Here is a 21,759-nt window from a genome sequence, read left to right as displayed (position 1 = left end):
TCCACGCGCAGATAAAAAATGGCGAATATAGTTCGCAAACAGTCGGTCTTCGAAAACAACAACGAGCGCCGCTTCTCAACTTTTATAAAGTGTTTTTTCGGAATGGCACAAAATATGTTTCTTTCCATAATACATTACATTATCTATTCCTACCATCTGTTGCTTCGAACCCCGAATGTTCGTAGCTTTTTGGATTCTATTTTCATCAACTTATCGTTCAAATGTGAAATGTGATTTTGGTCGCCCGTTCGAAGAATATGACCCAAACGACACCGGGAACGATTCCTCGACGAACGTTCCATATCAAACCTGGGGCACGTACTTCGCTGGAAGCTGGAAGGACAAAAAAGTATCAGCCGTCGCAGAGTGGGAAAGCATGAGCATATCCAATATCCAATAGTGAAAAGTTCGGTCTCGTCCTCGGACTCGAATGTCCGTGTCCCCCGAAGCAGCAAGATGACGCAAGCATTTTGACATTTTTGACACGTGTGATCTTGTCCTTAACCTTCGCCTCACGTTAAAAGGATGAAAAGTCAATTAGTCTCTTCTACGGCAAATGAGACCGAAGGTCGCTAAGTGGTGTTATGCGTCGTAAGTAATGTGAAGACGATGGAATGGCACACAAAACAATCGTGTATAATTTCTAAATAATTACCTAGAATGCAACAGGTTGGAAGGATGCTAAAGTATGATTGTGAAGCGGGTCGAAGGATCCTGGCATGTGTTGACAGCGGGTTAACATCGAAAGAATTTACCGGACTTTGAAAGTTTAATGAGAATATTTTCAAACATTGCGATTACCGCATTTGGAGAGACTGTATTTGCAACACGAGGATAGTAACGACATTTTACTCTTTCTTTAATTTTCAGGTCCCACAACAACGGACACTATCGTACCTCTATCATTTCGTAAGCCGATCTGCAACACGTTTTAATGACCACTTACGTTAATTTGCTGTCACGAACGCTAACGGACGGTCGTATCGGTGGGTGCCGAGCGTGGGGTCAAGCGAACCGGGGGACGGTGAAAAGCGCACGCACCCATATTCCGCTGGTGGCAACGGACTTGTAACGAGCTCTCGAATGTACCACAAGGACGGAACCGTAGATGTGAAGCTATTAGCCGACCTTGGGTACATAGCCGACCGTCTTCGGAACCTCGAACAGAAGTGGGATTTGACAGAGCTGAAGGATTTACATCGGCGCATCGTACTGAAGTTGGACGATCCGCCCACGAGCGTACTGCGGTTGCGCGAAACGCTCGCATTCTCTCCGACTGTGCCACCGGGCTCTCCAGAGCAGCAGGAGCAGGAAGGAGCCCCCGAGCGGGAGGTAGCAAAGCCACCAGCGGTGATCGTTGCAGATCAGCAAACACCCTGTGTCGTGGTGGAAGAATGCCCAGAAGCTTCTGAAGCACCGGAGGAAGCGAACTGCGGTGAAGATGATAGTGATAGTAAGCCAAGGATTGTCTGGGACGACGGAAACGTTGATGAAAAAGTGCGTAAACTAGACCAGCTAGAGGATCTGGTGATTGCGTTCTATCACAGTTGTGGTCGACGCCATTCCGGGTGTAAGGTGGAGCTTACGGGCAGTGCAACAGTTCGGGACAGTCCCGAACACAGCCGAGCCCGAACGAAACGAACCAAAAAGAAATCTTCAATCGGGAAAGCATACGAAGGGGTGGATCCGGGACCAGCAGCACCGAATCATCAAGGTCAGCAGGAACAGCCGCAACCCGATCCTGATCGTACTATGAACCAAGGCACCGACCTGGACCAGGATCGGGACCATCACGCGCGTGTTGCAACATCGTCCGCATCGTCTGACACCGGTGCCGTACCGTGCATTGACACACGACAACCTTCGCAGCCGTTGCGATCGATTCACAGCGACTGCGACAGCTCGACCGGGCCGGGATCGCTCGATCGCGAACCAACGCTCGACGACGAGGAAGACACGGTTACGCTGACGGCGGAAACGAGCAGTGAATGCTGCAGCCAGCAAACGGTGGTAGCGTTGGCGGAGACAGGGCCATCACCCGTCCCTGACCCGTCCGAAATCGTCGCCGGCAGCGATACGACCACCGACGACGACAACGACGACGAAAACGACGAGGACGCCGATACGACGGGTGGTTCCGGTGCGGATGCGAACGATGAGGCCGATCCGGGTGACACGAGCACTAGACGATCCACACTAGGGAAGGATTCGTCACCGTCGTCGTCCCGGCGGTGCTCACTCGGTGGGGAGTTTGAGACGGAACAGAACCGGCGCCTCCGCCGTCGACTGTCCGAGCTGACGAACAACTTCTGTACACCGAAGCAGTTTCAGCAGCTGTGCGACAATCTGGACAGCATCACCGACAACGATCTTAAGCTGCTTATAAAGGAACTGAAGAGGAAGATCGAATTTGCCGAAAGGATGAACTGGCTGTGTAAGTAAAGCGCTTTCATTACTGTCCGTAGTTTGGTCGGTTGTCTGTAAGGGTGTCTCACTGACATGATGTGCCCTGGTTAATTATTTTATTTTTCTAAAGCCTATTGTGTCTTGTAACGATGAACAAGGCTTTCGTGTCCTGTCGTTTAACGAGCATAACGATGCGCAACGATCCGTGATACGCACTAATTACCCGGTTGACCTAATTTATTGAAATCCGATATTCACATATCCTTATCAGCTTAATCATGGGTGTGTGCTACTGAATCGAAAGGCCACCCATACAGGTAACGCACGGTGGATTAAGCACCAATTTTCGGCACAGCCTAATCCTGACCAGCGGAAAAGGTAATTTGTTCTTTGATGGCCAATCATACGTGAAGCTGTCGCTTTAGGTTACGATGTATTAAACGCCGCACCGGTAATGGATACCGTGTTGGAAGAGTAGGCAGTCCCACTTGTCCGTCCAATTGCTTCCCCTGTAAATTGTGGTGCCCACAAATATGTTTCAGGGTCGTTCATATTTCGTACATAAAAGATTTTTTTTGGAGAAAGTAGGTGTGGGCTATCAAATCGTACACTAAGGCCGTTTTTGTACTGTGTTCGCTCGAGTACATGATTCGCCTACAGACTATTGGTAGCTTCAAATTTTGAGAGGAACAATTTAACGACGCAAGCTAACGTTTCCGTCTACGGTGGAATAGAAGAAACACAATGTGTAACACGCAATCCCTGAAACAAGAGCTCGTAAACAGTCGCTATAAAGGCATTATGTCTTACGCAGTTCACGAAAGAAGAAAGAGAGCTACGGGTGAGGAGTGGCATAAAAACGGTAGGCTTTATCAGTTCGAATGCCTCCTCGATGCATAAGATCGTTCGACCCGGAAAACCAAGCTTGACACGAAAAGGATATAGGAAAGCTTAGTTTTATTTCCTTAGCCCTCCTGAGCCTGGCCTCGGTGTGCTTGCTGGCAGACGAAATCCATCCAAAGCTCAAAATCAAATAAAATTATTTTATTGCTTGTACCGTAATTTGAAGAACGGTCAACCGTCGGACGTTCGACTACCAGCAAGAAGTAATAATGTGCCCCACTGCTCGCAAAACGTTTCTGTCCGAACCAGTGCGAACCATCGATAAGCGATTAGACAAACGATTTGGTTTCTTGGGAAATTTTTTAAGGACAGTTAGGCCAGGCAACATTGTGGTGACCTTCTCGCCTTGTCAATGGAACGTTTTGCGTTTCTTCTTATTTCTGGCGGAGCTGTATCTGCTATAGCAGCTGGGGACGAGCTTCAATATCGAATTGCTTCCGTGTTAGAATCACGACGGTGGTGGAGATTTTTATCTCCTTCTTCTAAATAGGCAGGACCATTTTCGTTGTTTCTACAGCCGACCAAAAAACTTCTGTGTTGGAGCAGATGCTTTCGATGATACTGCTTGGTGTTGGTTTAAGAATTAAAATATCGTTTTGGATCCTATTAAATTATTGATTTCTAATGCTCGGCCATAATGCAAGGAAGCAATTATGTGTCTAATAAATATTATTTACTTTATGTAGTTACGTTTTCCAGTTAGAAGGTTCAAAATTTAACTTCAAGCTTCAATTTTTGCCCATTAAACATCCCTTTTGGCATGAATATTTCATATCAAAGGCAACAATGTTCAACTATGGAGAAACAAAAACCAGCTGTGGGCTGGTCCGGTGACGTCGGTATCGGGCTAGCGGCGCTGCATACAAAATTCCAACCTATTTCAGGTACGCAACGCAATCAATCTTACCGAGCTGAAGCTATTTGGTATGTAATTTTGAGGATCTCCGAAGCTCCTGAACAACACATTTCACTGGTCCAAAAATTACCGGTCCTGCCCATGGGATGGAACCATCTGACCGGAAAACCGATCGATATCCTCCTTCGGAATGGTATAAAAGGATAATTGGTTGCAAAAGCTAAACCCGGGGGTTACATTTCATCTACTTTTCACTTTTCCGAACCCTTTTTTGCCGAAGTCGGTTGAATTCCAACACCGTACAATTGCAAAAGGGGGACGCGATCACACGAGTCTCTGCGCAGTTCTGATGTGGTCCGGCACTATTGAAGATTGATGGTTTGACAGTTTGAAACTGTTAGATAACGTGAGTGATAAAGAAAAGCTCATTCCGAACCGGGGGTTCGTCTTGCGAACGTGTGCGAGCCCGGCGAATAGTGCTAGAATGTTCATTATATACCTCGTCCTTGTAGCGCTGTAAATTTGGCGTGGAATAACTGATGCGGCCATGGATGACCATTGACGTAAGAGATGCGGCAACAGTAAAACCAAATAAAGAAGTGCGATAACCATTCAACTCCGGTTCCATCGCTACATTCTTGCAAAGCAAAAGGGAAAATGTATCCAACACACACACACGCACACATTTTAACAGATCCCCCCCCCCCCCATAACTAATGATCCCCGTAACATAATGGGCCAGTGCTTTGCGTTATTGTGTCTGTTTCACCTCATTAAAATGTATTTGTTTTTCTGATCAGCTCACAAAGGTTTTGCGTTTGTCCGACGTCCGAATATATCGGGGCGTCAGTGGGGCAAAGAAGTAGCTGGCAGACGCTGTGTGCTTCATTAAATTGTGCGCCACAGCATGGTGCGTATCTATCATCTTCTCCGGTTTCGCGAACATTACTTGATAATCATGATCCCGTCGGAAATAAAGTGATTCGATAATTTATCCCCATCAATTATGTCATTATGGGGGGAGTAACGGTGATATTTAAGAGGCAGAGAAATGTAGAGTAGCATCGTATCGACGTACACTACACCCGCGGGCCTGAAACAAGGATAGAAGTATAACTTTTTATCTGATATACCCTCTCGAAGCTATCTTATATTTACGCAATTACATTTAAGATGGAATAGGGGACGCTCAAGATGGATACAATTTAAAAACGGATGATCATCATTTTTATTTATTTATTTACAATTGATTTTGGCGGTCCAGTGCCGTATTGTCAACCCGCTTGTGTTGAATAAATTTTACAATCTTATTGTTAAGGCTTTTCCTCCTTATTCTTTGCCTTAGATGATCATCATGTCCGGTTCACAAAGCGCGTTGAAATCACAAAAAGCGTTGAAGCACGCACGACACATGAAAAATAATAGTCCAATGCGCAGCGATCTTGCCGGAACTTAGACATTTAGTTTGGGTAGTAGCGTTGGCAAGACGATACGGTCGATAAAGAAGCCGGGAGATTCGATGTCCAATAGCACACAGCGGTCATGGTATTCCCCAGAAGCACACAGCGAAACGGGTGAATTTACGCTGCATAGAGTCCTATGCGAGCCAGGGAATGTGCTGCAGCAGCCTTATAATATAGTGCCTTGTTGGAAACCGGGTCGCCGAGACGCACTGGATATTTTGGCAGGCTTATCAGCTGATTACCCTTGGTGACGAGGTGCTCTAGCTGGTCCTGCAAGCTCGACCTTATTGTCAAGGAGCACTGCTAAATGTTTGACATAGCTTTTACGTGGAATGACGGGGCGTTAAATGAGTAATCAACGCTGACGGAAGTGCGTTTCCTAGCGAATGTTATATCAGCACATTTCTCGACGCAGAGCTTTAAGCCATTCTTGAAATGCCGGGGATACCATGTACAATTCAAATCATTGTTATCAAAGTAAATTATAGTAACTGTCATCGGTCACTAGTTGCTGGCATCGGTACTGGAAGACGGGCGCGATCCGGGCGAGCGCATTCAGTAAGGATGCCAGCAGTCATCAAGGTGCAGCGCAATCATTGAAATGTCCTCATTGATCGGATGAGTTCGCCAATTTCCTTAAATCAAATAAACATTCTGCGGTTCCAGAGGTGGCGGTTCCAGATCCGTATTTGTTTGGTATCGAGAAAAAATGTGAAAATTAACAGAAGTTTTGAAGAAGGTTTTGGCACTGCTACTTTGGGACCTCTACGGGAAGGATTAATACATCTTTTAACTAGACGACGCACTAGCCCACACGGGGAATACTCTCCAAAAGTGGTGATGGGACAATTTGACCGACTTTATCGATAAGATCATGAATCTTCTGGTCTTCTTAAGAATTCCACTAATTGTTGTACATGCATGGCCAATCAGAGTGAGTGACCAATTTAAGAAGATCATTTCCAAGATGTGGGACGAAATGCCAATAGACCAGGTGCGACCATCGACCGATTTATTTTAGAAACTCGTCATAAAGCATGAAATGGAGGATACTTCAAACTTACAAACTGGAAATGTTGTGAATATTTAATACTCCTAAAAAATAAATAAGAATGCGATAACTTGTATATGTTGCGGCATGAACATCTCAATCACCATGTCCTATTTTTGTGTTTCAATGTTATAATTCCAATGTTGAACCTAACAACTTAATTTCAGCACCTACGTTTAGCAAAACACAATAAGTTTAGTGGCATTTATGAACATCTAGTCTACTAAAATTTGTTTAAAATCTTTTGTCTAAATACGAGCACGTTCCTATCTAAAGGATTATTTATCATGCAGAAAAAAATTAAATAAATGACCAATTCACATCTAAAAATTGAACATATTCTGCCTGGAGTTAAATATTGATATTTATAAACCCGAACATCCATCTGTTTGGTAGTGGAAGTTATTTTTTTTTTTTGTTTGTTTGTACATTTTTGCGCCCAAAAAAACTTTTCGTCGAATGGTTGACCCCAATCCCCAAGCTAACTGAATCAAATTGTCCATTCTGGAATTTTCAGCCTGTGTCTTATTTGTGTGCTTATTTGTACATCCTTTTTTGTTGTTATTTTACTCTCGTATAACCGGATTGGCAAGATATTTATGTATTTTCTAGTTTCATTTTCCTCAAACCTTCGCATGGTTTCGCTTCATTCATCGATTAGACCATTGGGGATGAGAAGTGGGTTTCGTGGCATCGAAAGGGGCCTTTTTCTCGCTTCTCATTGTTCAATTTCACTCATCGAACCGTGTACGTGGTATTTCATTTTTGTGACCCGCCGCTGATACCCTAAAGCGCGCTTTCGTCCCATGCTGCTCTCGTCGATAGCGAAAAATTCCGATTTTTTGTTCGTTGCTGCTGCATACCAACTGCTTTGCTTCTATTGTTTCATTCTTTTTTTTCCCCCCCTATCCCTACCCGTATATCCGTAACAGTGCACGTGGTGGCCCCGAAGCGATATTTTCCCGATCGATCACTGTATCACCAATTTGCTCCCAAAAGGGATTGTCGATATATTCTGAATGTGTATGAAGTTCAGTTCGATACGGTTGTATTGTTGTGCATTTGTTATCGAATCACTCCCGAACTTACGTGTAGGTCGTATACCAGCACCAGCATCAATATTCAATCATTGTGTGCGCACATGAAACGTGTATTAAAACGATCGAGCAACTCATTCGTCGCAAACCATGCACAGGGAGGCCCTAAAGCTTGATGAAGTTCGGCCCGGTTGTGTGTAGCATCTTTGCCCGTTCCTAGGTGGAATAGGTGTGCGAAACTAGCAAACAATGAACGTGTATCCTCTTTTGTTAGCGCTTGTCTATTGCTGTGATGTGATGTTCGTTCAAACGGGTTTTCCTGGTCGCTTCTTCGGTTCGGACATCGTACCGAAGACAGCGGCATCAAAGGATCATTTGCAATATCTACGTTACTGCAAAAGAGGTGTATTGTATTGCCGTTGAAAAGATTGCAGTAGAAAAGGTTGGAAAACTCATCAATTCATTCATTGGCCAGCTCGTAATACCGTGAACCATTACACACTGTACGGCGGATGTATTGTCCTGACAGACGAAAATGGAAACTTCTGTAGCTGATGAACTATTGCAAGGATTTCTTGCTTTTTTTGTTTGTTCGATACTTTTAACGTAATCAATTTTTAAAGAGCTTTCTCGGTCGACAGTTGGTTTTGGGCGAAAAAATTATCTTAAATTTCTCAAAATATGTAAAAGTTTAAAAATGCTTTCAAACGATAAGAATTTTTTAAACGCTATTCCTAACATCGTCCATCGATGTGGAGCTGTTTATGGCAACGTACAGTAAGTCGCAATCTATTTTGCTACCTTTCTTTCTTGACAAGCTTTTAAATTATGTTTTCCAGCTAGAAATCATTCGCCATCTAAGACCAGCAACAAGAAAAGCTCCAATCTTACCGGCGCCGGCTTTCAACTTTTCCTATTTTTAATGTTATTTTTTTTACCACTGGGGCGGGCTTAATGTTGTTTACGACAAGCTTTTAAAGGTAGTGTCTCCTCATCTCTTGCTCTCTCTCTCTCTCTCCCTCCCCCTCTCGTAGGTCTGTCAAGTAGACCGCGCGGTCCACCGCATCGGAAAACTAGCCTACCAAAGCATACGGACGTGAAGAAGCGCTTTCTGGAAACGTGCGACAAGACGCTATCGGACGAGGTAAAGGCCGCCCTCCGGCTGCCGGCGTTCGATTCTTACGAATGGGAAGACTGGGACGTGATCCACCTAATGCAGACGATGTTTGTGGAGCTGAACTTGCTGGAGAAGTTTAACATACCGATCGGAACGTTGCGCGAGTGGCTGTACGAGGTGTACAAGCACTACAACGATGTGCCGTTCCACAACTATCGGCACTGCTTCTGCGTCGCCCAGATGGTAAGTATTGCTTCATATCGGTGCATTTCTTGGAAAATCCGTTCCCTTTTTTCATTTGAATAATCCCGCCACAACTGTGTGAGTGTAGCAGCATACCTTACATCGGTTGATTATATCATGCGAGGGTGGCGGTTGTTGGTTAGGAGATTATTTGCCGCCCTTTCAAGCATTACGCGCTATCAGCGCTCTTTGATTGGCTTATTATGTTTGAGCTCACAAAGAGGTACTACAAATATAATTAGATTGTAACAAAATTGTACCAATTGAATGAAGCCTTTCTACTAATTCGTTCGCAAAATGATAAAAGGATGATAAATGTGTTGTCTTTGCATCATTTGCTTCCAAGGGCCTGTGGCATGGCATTTCTCTTGCTTAAGAATTTTTAAAACATTTCAAACTTGTCTGAAAACGACAATATTTTCATCTCTTTCCAACACTAGAAACATAGCAGTACATGAACAGCAGAAACAAGTAGCAAACACCTTCCATTTCCGTGCAACTTAAACTATCCCATTAACTTTCCGGAAGCAAACGAGAGTTAAGGTTAGCGAATCTGAGATCTCCACTTATTTGCTACATCAAACTGCACTGGTGCAACTATCCTGCCCTTTCCAGGAATGGCAAGAAACACCACTGCCTTGCAAACGAAGAGTGCTTTTCCGTGAAAAGCATGCTAATAATTGCATACCATCCAACCGGTGAACATTATCCATCCACCTGCGACGGCGAAGCAAGAGAGCAAGACGATCCTGTCTCCGCGACACTTCACTGGCCGGTACGCCAATCTCCATCTGCCATTCCAGGTGGCAATCTAATCTGAGAACGATTTTTGCCCACCTTCAGCGTCGCGCCAACCTTTATCCGCATCGTGTGCCACACGCTGAAGAAGAGGTCACCGTTTAATTAGCGTGAAACGCTGACGTCGGAATTTGAGGAAAAAGCTTTCAGTAACCGGCTTCGAACCTTTCGATTGCATTGCCCTTGTAGTGGAAGTGCTGTTGTCGGGTGGTGATGACTAGAAGGGGAATTTCACCCCGAATCTAGTTGCATAATGCAACGTCATTGGTTTGAGGTTTCGGGAAAACGCGCATGGCCACAGGCGGGGGTGGTCCCAGCATAACAATAGGAAAAATGACATCCATCAGTTCCACTTGATCGCTCAATCCATCAAACCATCAGCAGCGAACGTCCTGCTTTGTGGGCTGGATGATGATGGCAGTGTTGGTTTTTTTTTCTTTTACCTCATTTTTGCACAGAATGGCTACATTCGGTCCATTGGAACATTCGAGCTTGGTTAGCACAAGCACGTGTGCCAGGGTTTTGGTTCGTGAATGAGTGAGCCAACCCTTGGAATGTCACATATTTCCGTATCCCATTCGCATCTTCCTAGTGTGACACATTGTCGAGCGGTGATGAATAGACATAAATAAATTTTAATGTCCATATTCCCCGTGCGAAGGTATCGGGTGGCGGGACTGGTTCTTAACATTACCACAGGAGTTGAATCAGACTTATATTCGATGGAAGAAAAAAAAATTGCATTCAATCGTATTTGGACATCAGCTGCTGGTGCTGGAGAAAAATAAGAACGTACGAACGAATTCTTCAACTTGAAACGAGTGGTGTGATCTTATCATAAATTCATTCCACCTCTGTTACATGCAACTACTGCTTAAAAGCATGATTGTGTTCGGTAAGGAAATGGTATGCACTCCATTACTGAATTGATGATGAATAGAATGCAGGGGATGTGTTTTGTCCACAGTAGTCATCAAATCGTACGTCAACCATGCTTGGTTTGTTAGCAGTCTCCAGCGCCAGAGAGTGCATGCACGAAAAGAACATTATGGGAACCGTCGCCATGCAGAACAAGGGTGAAAATATTCCATTCAGATATACCCGCACGTTGGCATCCTTTCATCAGTCATGCTGGCAGTGTGGCGTATTTCAGCGGCTTTGCATCACAGAACCTTTACCAGGTGTAGCTCTAGTCGTACCGTGTATACCTGTAACTTCAAGCATCACACTACCAAAAGCCATCCCATATCTCAACCTCCCGCGGAAACGGTGGCAGGAAAATCGACTTTGACTAATGTACGCGATGGCGCCGGAGATTACTATGACCTGAATCCTGGTGTGTTCTGGTGATATATTACTTCATGCACCACTAAATCATTTCCACTAATTTCTGCCACGGAAGCGAAACTCAATCCTCGGCGGAACATAGTGCAAACATCTGTCGTGTATTAAATGAAATTTATAGTACAACGACGCATTACGGCATTACGCCAAATGGTGGCCGGGCGGCAAATTGCAAAGCCGTAATGCGAGATAACTAGATAGAATCTGTGCGGGTTTCAAATGACAGTATCATGCATAAAGGTCCATCCAATTATTCTTGCTTAGGGGTACGTACGCTCTCTCTTACCAAGCGGACAATATTTCACCTGATGACATTCATTCTGCTTGTGCTATTCTGCCTACCCGAATCGTACCAATGGCCACTACCGTTCTTTCATTACAAGATCAAAGACAGTCATAACACTTTCAGTTGCATGTGCATGTGATAGGTTTTCGTTTTTACCTGGCACATCCTAGTGCCCTACACTACTACACACGTGGTCAGTACTGTCACCCACTATCTTACACATCCTTCGGGATACGAGCTTCGTCCGATTCGTTCACCTCTTCCTGCTCCTCCTCCTGGCTGTAACCGCCAACATTAACTGGCTCACTAACGCACGAATTGTCCCATGCATCCGAACCATCCTGTTCGGGTGCAGTTGCTGTGGTTACTTCCGTACCACCGTCATCTTCCTCCTGAACGAGCCGCCGCAAGTACGCCATTTCGCTCCAAGACAATGGTCCAATTCCGAGCCTTTGCTCAAAGTATGGGACCGGTGGTTGAACTGTAATAAATTGCAAACATGCACCAGCTGATGCAGTAACGAAGCAGACACGGCACACACGCACACATACACACACACATACTCACGTACCTGTTGAAACGGGAGTCAGCAGTAGCAGCAACGTAGTGGCACCGACAAGCACAAGAAACATCAGCTTTATATCTGACTTCATTGCTGCTTTTCTCACCAACCGGTGGGTGTGATTGCTCTCTAGTGTCTGCTGAGAATTTGTCTACATGCTGCCATTTTTATATGTACAGCCAAACACGTCCAAGACTCGACTCCCGCCGGACCGTCTCGGTAACGATTATCATTTCCTGTGATTGTGAGCAGCAAATTGTGGCCGCCAGTGGTGTGATTTGGGTGATTTCCGAAAGTAATCAAGCACAGTGCAGTACATTCGCCAGCTGGCCATCGACAGTAGACGCGAAAACACTGAACCGATCACCGAAGGCCAATTCTCTTAACATTTTCTTTTTTCTTCCTATTTCAGATGTACGCTATCGCATGGCATACGAATCTGGTCCAGCGGCTAGGCGAGCTGGAGGTGTTGGTTTTGCTGGTGTCCTGCATCTGTCACGATTTGGACCATCCCGGTTACAACAATATCTATCAGATTAACGCACGAACCGAGTTGGCGCTAAGGTAGGTGGAAAACGTTCTCCCGGTGCTACCGAACCTGTTGGGGCGCTACGGTGCTAAGGAAATAAACAACTCCATCACACGACGGCTCTAACGATCATCCAATTGGCACAATATTGTCACAAGAACGTCTTTTGAATGGAGCTAATTAAGGGGCGCCATCAGGACGTTGGCACTTGCACGCGCCGTTCCCAATTGGAAAGCGGTAATGAACATTTTCGGTATTTTCGTCCCAAGTGCGCTTGAAAAGAGGAGTCGTCAATGAGCTCCACGAAAGGGCCACGTTACACGCCGGCAGACGCGACCCAATCATCTCGTGTCCAATGTGGTTTGTCTACATACAGCTACCGATGGTATTAAGTCAAGCTGACAACCTAATTTGTAGACACACGTAAGCTTCACCAAAACCCAATTGCCTGTGGCAAGAAGTTTTTTTTTTGTTTTGTATTTGCTTTATTCCCTGCAAAAATCCCGATCGCTCCCGGTGAGAGGAATTTGAAGAATTCGCTCCTCTACCCACGCCCAACCTGCAAGCGCCAATCGCTTGCTAAAAGCGCTGTGCTGAGCGGTGGTGAATTGCTAGCCCACGGGAGGTGCCGTGCTGTTTTAACAAAACTTTGCTTGACCGTCGTACAAAACTTTGGCCGGTTCGGTGGTCAACTTGGGAAGAAAATACTTGCGAAAGTATTTTCCGCGGTTCGAAAGTTTGCTTTATTTGTGCCAGCGCGAACCAGCGCGTTCTGCAAACCCCTGCCGGCCGGCCTACCTACCAGCACACGGTTGTTACACGGTAGAATTGAAAATTTTCCTACCAATTTGGAACTTACTTCCATTAGCTAATGAAGCTCGGTCGGTCGGTTGCTTCTGGGATAAAATGGTTATCCGATCGATCAAACAACAAACGGTTGCTTTAGGCGGGTTGGTATGAAATGTTTTTGCTGCTGCTTGGTGCGAACGATACGCTGTTTAAATGAATATCGAATCTTTCTGAATTCGGTGGGAAGACGGGGCCACCTTGGCGACCATACACATCAAACGGAATCACTTCCTTGAAGTGGAATGAAATACATCAAATCGTAGCCATTTTCTTCCCTATCGTGATGTGCTGAAGATGAATAATGCAAAGTTGAGCAATACCTTCTTCGTATTGCATTATCAAAAAGGGCTGTTAGCTCATTGCTATTAGACAGATTGAATAGAAGGTACCTGGTAATGTCATCTAGGTGTGAGATTTCGGATTCATTTCATGCTTTTCTCTATCTAAAAGCTGTGTGTTTGGAATGATGTTTTCAATACAAAGATTAGAATGAGAATGTGAATTTCTATAACCTCGATCTCGAGTAAAGTTTATCGAAGCCGCATTTCTTTAACGTAGAGATACACTGTAATAAATCTAATTGCAGCTGTTTGTTTAATGAATTTATATTTTCACAAAAATACCTCTAATCTTTACCATGTTATCTTGATGCAGTTCCCTGGGTCTTTCGCCATCGATGACAAACAGAAGTTTGTTAGACTTTTTTTTTAAATTAACAGGTCGCCAATTATATCCATTAATGATTTGGTCAAGAAATTAATTAGATATATTCTCCTCTATAAATTGGCTCAGAAATTCTCGATCGAGTGGAACACGTTGAGGTTGACATGCTTGGGATCTACCACAAGCTCCAAGTAGGTGACGCCATCTTTGTGGTTCTTTTTAAATCGAAGGGTTGTCATCTTTTAAAAAGCTCCTTGTACTATAAATCTCGCTAGGTGTCACTGCCAATCCTGAAGAAGATAACACGAAACGAGACATCCCTTTGGCTGATCGTGAACCACAATTTCTGTTTAATGCTACGGTCACTTAAAATGGTCAGGTGGTTTTCATTCTAAAGACTTTCCCTTCTCCATAAGATCCAAAATCTCATTTATTACTTGTAACATCTCTGATCGTTTCCGGCCGACACGAAGTGTGCCCAATGACTTACAGATTTTTTTGAGGCCCAGATTGAACATGCAATATGAACGAACTATAGCGCAACATTCCGATTGAACGACCAACCGATGGCAGCTTAAGCGCTTGAAATATCGGAACATTTTATCGTTTTTTTGAAATGCATACGTTAACAACAAAAGTGAATAGTGATGTACTACCACATAAACCACAATTCTGCCAATTTATTTTACCACCCAAGAAGAGAGATTGCTAAAGCTGAATCGTCCGTCGGAAAGCCAATCTTGTGAAAAATATCGACCGTACACATCACCATCAACAAGTTTGGTCAGTCAGATGCACCCGCCCGTCATGCTGATCCTCGTAAGGTTTCCAAAATTCTACAGTAAAAACCAACCAAACCAACAAAACCGATGGCTCATATCTGCTGTCCCGCCCCAAACACGCCCACGAGTGCTCTTGCGAGTACGAAGCGAGTTTGTTGACTGCACAAATTGATTGAACCATTTGTTTGTCCAATTGAAGCATTTCGCTTCAATACGCTCGTACTGCGTTTGGGGTCGACTCCCCGTACGAGCGCCGCCCAGATGTGCATTTGGGCGGTAAAAAGAAGCTTCCAGATCGTTGAGCTTTGATTTTCCGTTGCCCATTTATCGTTCGTGTCGGTTGGATGAGGGAGGAAAGCAGTAGATTATATGATACCAATAAAGCTCCGATTTCGAGCGGCTGATGGCTTGATGATTTCTGCAGCTCTGCAGATTGAAAGGATACTGGGCTGACCGGATTGGTTCGGTCGACGGTCGGATATGTCGGATGCACAAAATTGCTCCATTTAGTTTGTATGTATCTAACACGTATATTCGTTTCTTTTTCACTACGTTCTCTTTGCTACACAGGTACAATGACATTTCACCGCTAGAAAACCATCACTGCTCGATCGCGTTTCGATTGCTGGAACACCCGGAATGCAACATATTTCGCAACATGAGCAAGGAGATGTACAAGTAAGTAAAGAGCCCAAACACGGGAGGTAAACCACTAAGCCACTGAGCTAGTGAGACATATTACAAATGGTCCATCAAACAAAATGGAGTTACAGTGAGAGTTTGATAGCGTGTGATTGTGACATAAATTTGCTGTCGCAACTGGTTGGGTTATGGTTGCTGCCCAATTTATCATAAGTCTTCTAAGCGGAAAACGGGACCCTCCGTCGTATAAACCTCTCGAAGCTAAATGTCATTCGCTGGAGAAGAGGTACTTAATTACAACCTAATTGACGACCTGCAGTGTCGCGCGAGGTCAACGCGATACACGCATGAACACGGTGCCCGTGATCCTATTATTCGTCCAACAACCTGTTGTTGTGCTGATGTGTATTTGTATGTGCGTATGTATGCTGTTCCGGATACGGATTTCTTCCCGAGCGAAATGCACTAAACCCAGAAGACCAATCGGTGGTGCATCTAATTGGTGTGACATCTAATGATGATTAATGTATGGCGTCTACGTCTTTGCAACACGTTCTCCGCCCAACATATCATCACCATGATGCGCTCGCTAGATAGGTTAGCAACCGGATCTCGGAGCTTTCCACGCTCAAAACAGCCCCTGCACGCTGGGCTGAGCTCAGCTAATTGAAAGTGAGATTGAACCTAACCCGACGGCGATCGACAACACCTTGATCTTCGTCTGTTGCTGCTGCTTCAACCACGAGCCGCTCATTAACGCGCCGAGCCAGGCGCAGAGGTGGTGCCGCGGGTTGTCCCGGTTGTGATTGCATCGAGAGGTGCCAATAATTGAGCTGGTGCCCCGTAGGTGCCATCGAGCTTGTGTAAATCGTTTCCAATCGTAGTAAACGGCGCCAATCTGTGGGATAACACGGGCCGACGAGAAATCGGTCCGCGCACGTGTTGTGTGCTGCAGTAATTTTCGTTTCAACTTCATTCGTGACTTTAAGTCTATTTAGTCCCACTCTCGTTGACTAGGCACGTCGTTGCTTTATTATTAATGTTGACCTTTTTTTTTGGGCTTTTTTCCATTTGCAACAGAGATGTACGGGAGGGAATTATCCGGTGCATATTGGCCACCGATATGGCCCGACATAACGAAATTCTCACCCAGTTTCAAGAGGCTACACCCGAGTTCGACTACAGCAACAAGGTTCACACGAATTTGGTAAGCATTGTGTCGGTTGCTTGAATGCTTCAATTTAATTTCACCTCAAACTGTTACCCTCCCATCCCGTGCGCAACACAGCTCTGCATGGTTCTGATAAAGGTGGCGGACATTTCGAACGAAGCGCGACCAATGGATGTGGCGGAACCGTGGGTTGATCGGCTGCTGCAGGAATTCTTCGCACAAAGTGCAGCGGAAAAGTCCGAAGGTTTGCCAGTGACACCGTTTATGGATCCGGACAAGGTGTCCAAACCCGGTAGCCAGGTGCGCTTCATCGGGCTGGTACTGTTGCCATTGTTCGAAGCGCTCGGTGAACTGTTGCCGGAACTGACGGATCTGATCATCACTCCTGTTAGGGTGGCTCTCGATTACTATCGGTACGCATGAGTGATCTCTTTAGTGTAGTTATAGTAACTTTCTATCACCTCCAATAATCGGATTCCTCTCCATCTTTTTATGTGCAGACGCCTCAACGATGCTGCAAACAAAACACGCCGATCGATTGCGGAAGCAGAAGCAGCGTCGTCCGAGAGCGGTGGCTCCCCGCAGCTACCCCGTTCGCAGTCCGGCATCAGCGTCAAGTCCCGACGTAGTATTCCCTCGCAAAAGTCCGCCTCACGCACGTCTGTTGATGAGCCTATTTTAATTGCAGCCGAACTGCACGACCTACCGGAGGGCAGCGAAAGCGGTGACTCGGAGACGGCCACCGAAGTCGACGTAAGTGGGGCCCACGTGCCCAGACAGTGTGCACGCACCCCGAACGTGGGTGCGGAGCTCGATTCACCTGGTGCTAGTTCTAGTGTAGCAATCTATTAAGCGCACCGCTAGCCAATCATTCAGTGTGCATCCTCTAAACCGTTACTTGGCTAGTGTCGACACGTATCTAAATCATTCGTACTTCATCGCTTTATATTGCAAAATCCAAAACGCAAAAAAAAAAAATGCACGGAAGAAACACGCAAAACCGCTACACATTGCAACTTAGCAGGAGTTTGTCTCATACCTGCGCTAATGCGAGTTCCTAAAGCTTGCTTTCGTTCGTAATAACAATGATTTTTCTTTCTCCCCTTTTCCCGATGGCAACCACTACTCTTCCTTCGTCGTACAATTGGCCCCGCACGCGAACTGTGCGCGCTCCCTCGATCGACCACAACGTCTTCGGATCAACCGACCGATCGACGTGAATGAACCAAAAAAAAAAAAAAAAAAAAAAAAATCCACCCCCAAAACCCAAAACCGCATACGATGCCTTGCCTAAACCTAAACCTGCCTGCAAACCAAAAAAAAACACACACACACGGCCATGCGCCAGGTGGCAGAGAAAACGTCCAAGTTCAAGGTGGACACGGAAAGCATCCACCGCAAACAGTCGCACCCGAACTCCCGGAAGGGTAGCCGCGAGAAGCGCCCGTCGATGATCGGTGAATACTACACCACAGGTACGCGCACCCGTGGCTCGCACGGCAACATACAGCATACTAATAATCGCACGTATTTTGGTTCGAATCGCGCCATTAGCCTAGACCAGTACAGTAACAACCGGCGCATGTCGGACGGCGTCCCGATACAGACGGTCCACTCGGACAACAGTGTGCTGTACTACCACCACCAGCGGCAGCACCGTAGCCTCGATCACGACACAATGTGCTCGTCTTCGGACAAGAGCACCAGTCTGAATAGTACGCACGATACGGCGGCCCCGGCAGGTGATCCAGCTGCCAGCAGTCAACCACCGCCGACGGGGAAGCAACGATTGGGCAAGCTGTTTGGGAGTAGCGGAAGTCCGGTGGCCACTGCATCAGCGGTGGCAAATTTGAAAAACAACAACAGCAGTGGAATGGCTGCCGCATCGAGTAGTAGTGGTAGTGGTGGCGGTGGTGCCGGTAAACACTTTTGCCGAATGTTAAGCTTTAATCAGCAGCAAAAGCTGGACAAGTTGCGCAACAACAACAACAGCCAGAACAAGAACAACAACAACAGCAACAACAATTACAATAACAGCAGCACGGAAGGCAACAGTAACAATAATAATAACAATAACAATAGCATTAGCAACAATAAGAATGCGACAGCGGCCAACAGTCACGCGAAGCATCTCGATGGACGGGAGCCATGTTTTGCGCTGGCGGCAGGAGCAGGGATGCGCCCACGAGTGGGCCCCGCTGGTGGTGGTGGTGAGGTCGGTATCGATGGGACCATTTCCGGGAGTGTCGGAGGCGACGGTAATGATGAGGATGGTGGAAACGATGGTGTAAAAGGTGGCAATGGTAATGGTAGCAGTAATGGGATGGCAGGCCGCACTGGCACAGCGTCATCCGCTGCGTCTACCGGATCGAAATCGTTCCTGTCCCGGTTGCGCCAGTTTACCGGTCGGTTAAGCTTCAACTTTGATTCGCGAGAATCGAAAAAGTTGCAACTACTAGCGGCGAATGCCCCGGATCGGATAAAGTCGTCTTCCGCTGTGGCCAAACGGGACCATCGGTTGGAGAAGTCACGCACGGTAGATGTGGGCGATCTTGGACCGGTAGCGATATGTGGCGATAGTACCATGACGGGTCAGCAACCGGCTAGTGTTAGCAGTTCGTTGATGGTTCACCAGCAGCAGCAACACGCGGCAGGACTCGTGCCAGGTGAGTCCTTCTACGGTGGAGGACCGCCGGTGGTAATGAACCAGCCCAAATCAATTTCGCCCATCCTCATGCAGCACCGTCACAGTGAGGTGCTCGGTCTAGGTGGTCCGGCCGGCGCAGCAGCCCGCAGCCGTGCCTACAGTCTGGACGTACCGATCGGTGGGCGTCATTGTTGCCGAAGTCTTAGCGGCAGTACGACTGGAGGTGGTGCCGGTTCCAGCTGCGGCGGTAGCCACAAAAGTCTCACCTTTTCGCTCAACAATCGCTCGCTGACGGAGGACAATGATGGTGGTGGCAGTTTGGCGCTTGTATCTAGTGATCGCAAATCGGCCGGTGGACCTATTCGTAATGGGGCGGATAATTCGTACGCGGATGAACCGTCTTCTTCTGCTGCAGCGATTGCCGGGGTTGATGGGGGCAGTATGGCACCACCTGGTGAAACCATATGACATCAGCAGCAACTTCAGCAGCAGCAGCAGCAGCAGCAGCAACATCTGCTACATCACACAAACTCTTCGTACGAACCGTCGCTGCAGGGTATCCTGCTCACCTCAACCTCACTGCAGGCCGATTCACCACAGTCACAGCATCGGGGCGGTGTCGCTGGCCGTACTTCTCTCGATTCGGAACGACGGGCCCCGTTCGCGGAATCGGAATCCATCTCCTCCAAGCACACGTCCGCACTGGTGAGCTACTGGATCTGTTTGACCGAGCGGATGAGCTCGCTGATCTGCAAATGCTGCGAACGTACGCTACCGCCCGCGGAAAGCGTCTAGTGTCTACCGATTATCGGTGAGGAGGCATGCGTTGTTGGAAGAGGTGGAACCGCTTTTTAATGTGACAGGGGTCGTAGTCGTAACGGACACTGGAGTTTGCTGGCATGTTGCATTGCATTATTAGTTCTGTTGTTTAATCCGTTTTCCAACGGTCAAAAGTTTTATAACCTGTCTATTGTTTATTTTTGTTTTATTTTCTCTCTTTTTTTCTGTTGGTTTTATCTTGTTGGTATTTGTGATTTTTAATAATAATTTCGCGAATTTTTAATACTTTTGACTAATGGGTTCATGGACAACGGCGAGCTTAATTATTAGACAAGTAGAAAACGAAATGTAGAACTGTTAAAGCAAATTAATTTAGATTTATAGAAAAAATGGAACATGCCAAAACTTAGGAAACGTATAACAAAAAAGTCAAAATTAGATGAAACGGCAGAATGAATGGAAATGGACACACAAAATATCTCAACGGTAAAATTTACTAAAGAACATCACAAACAATTATAGGAAATATTTTCGCTACATCTCTCTTAGAGCCCCAAACCTTCCACAACGAGGTAACGGAAGCGCTACAAAACAAAACTCCCAACTCCTTGGAACAGATCTGAATCTAAATGAAAACATATCACTAATGAAAACGTACCAATTCGAACGAAACAATTACCTTAATTCATGCAACCATTTTTTCTACCACCAAACGGCTCAGTCAACCAACCAAAATCTTTAACGACCTTTTTCTACGGAGCACAAACTTTTACACCACACCGCAAAAATATGTATATATCAGTGGCAGCCGGTCTAGCGGGAATTTTGTAGCGTTCCTTGTGTATAGTTGGATGGAAATGTGTAGAGCGAATGCGAAGAAGCTTAACGAACACTAGTTTTTTCAAACCTACCAAACACGCCAACTATTGTCCAACAAGCACCTAAAGAAAGGGGGGTGGGGGGTTATTTACACGTTCAACGCGGACTCGCAGCCCCCCTATAAAAGGTGTGCCACTTCCGAGTTGTCCGACCGATCTTTTCACACCACTGGATGCTTTTTGGCTGTACCGGACAAGCTAAGATAACAAAGCATAACCAAACAAATAGAGCAGAGCAGACATTAGTGTACATTTGGATCTTTGGGACAAAGAAATGTTTTAAAAAATATATACACACACACACACATACAAGGCACAAAACCACCACCACCACTATCACCACACAACGTTATGAACGTAAAACCAGAATATAGGGAAATACACACGGTAATATGGCCCAGACGCAGCAAGGGAAAACGTGATCGGGCAGCTTAGAGTAATTTGATATTATATTAGTACTGACTAACAATCATGTTGCAGGCGACATTATAAATATAATAAACTTCCCCACAACCAACCAACTGTTTCCACAACTCGATTGCTTCTTGTAAAAAACCTCCGTCTAAAGGAACTGTTACTGTATGTGCGTGAGTATGTGTGTGTGTGCGGGTGGGTTTAATGTGTTAGCGTTTAATTTAAGGGATGGAATAAGGAACAAAATAAAACCCCCAAATAGTGTTCACCATCCCTCTTTGGTGGGCTCTCGTCGTTTTTTCCCCAACCAATGTTAGTGAAGCAAATCGTTGCGGTAG

The 21,759-nt window shown here is 45.9% G+C and overlaps 2 protein-coding genes across 2 annotated transcripts; one reads left to right on the top strand and one right to left on the bottom strand.

Moving 5' to 3' along the window:
• Positions 1 to 907: 907 nt before the first annotated feature.
• LOC126556707 (uncharacterized) lies at positions 908 to 19,833 on the top strand. Its single transcript, XM_050212151.1, has 8 exons — positions 908 to 2,434; positions 8,751 to 9,076; positions 12,479 to 12,630; positions 15,460 to 15,567; positions 16,612 to 16,738; positions 16,820 to 17,115; positions 17,203 to 17,455; positions 18,051 to 19,833. Exons 1-8 carry the CDS (start codon positions 1,084 to 1,086, stop codon positions 19,815 to 19,817), a joined length of 4,380 nt encoding a protein of 1,459 aa, XP_050068108.1. The 5' UTR covers positions 908 to 1,083; the 3' UTR covers positions 19,818 to 19,833.
• On the bottom strand, positions 11,720 to 12,177 carry LOC126559606 (uncharacterized). The gene is made up of 2 exons (XM_050215777.1): positions 12,076 to 12,177; positions 11,720 to 11,985 (listed from the first exon to the last, which is right to left on the bottom strand). The coding sequence occupies exons 1-2, from the start codon at positions 12,155 to 12,157 to the stop codon at positions 11,720 to 11,722; spliced, it is 348 nt and encodes a 115-aa protein (XP_050071734.1). The 5' UTR covers positions 12,158 to 12,177.
• Positions 19,834 to 21,759: the final 1,926 nt, after the last annotated feature.

Source organism: Anopheles maculipalpis, chromosome 2RL (genome assembly GCF_943734695.1).
Source record: "Anopheles maculipalpis chromosome 2RL, idAnoMacuDA_375_x, whole genome shotgun sequence".
Classification (NCBI taxonomy): Eukaryota; Metazoa; Arthropoda; class Insecta; order Diptera; family Culicidae; genus Anopheles; species Anopheles maculipalpis.
This window is presented reverse-complemented; position numbering and strand designations above follow the sequence as displayed.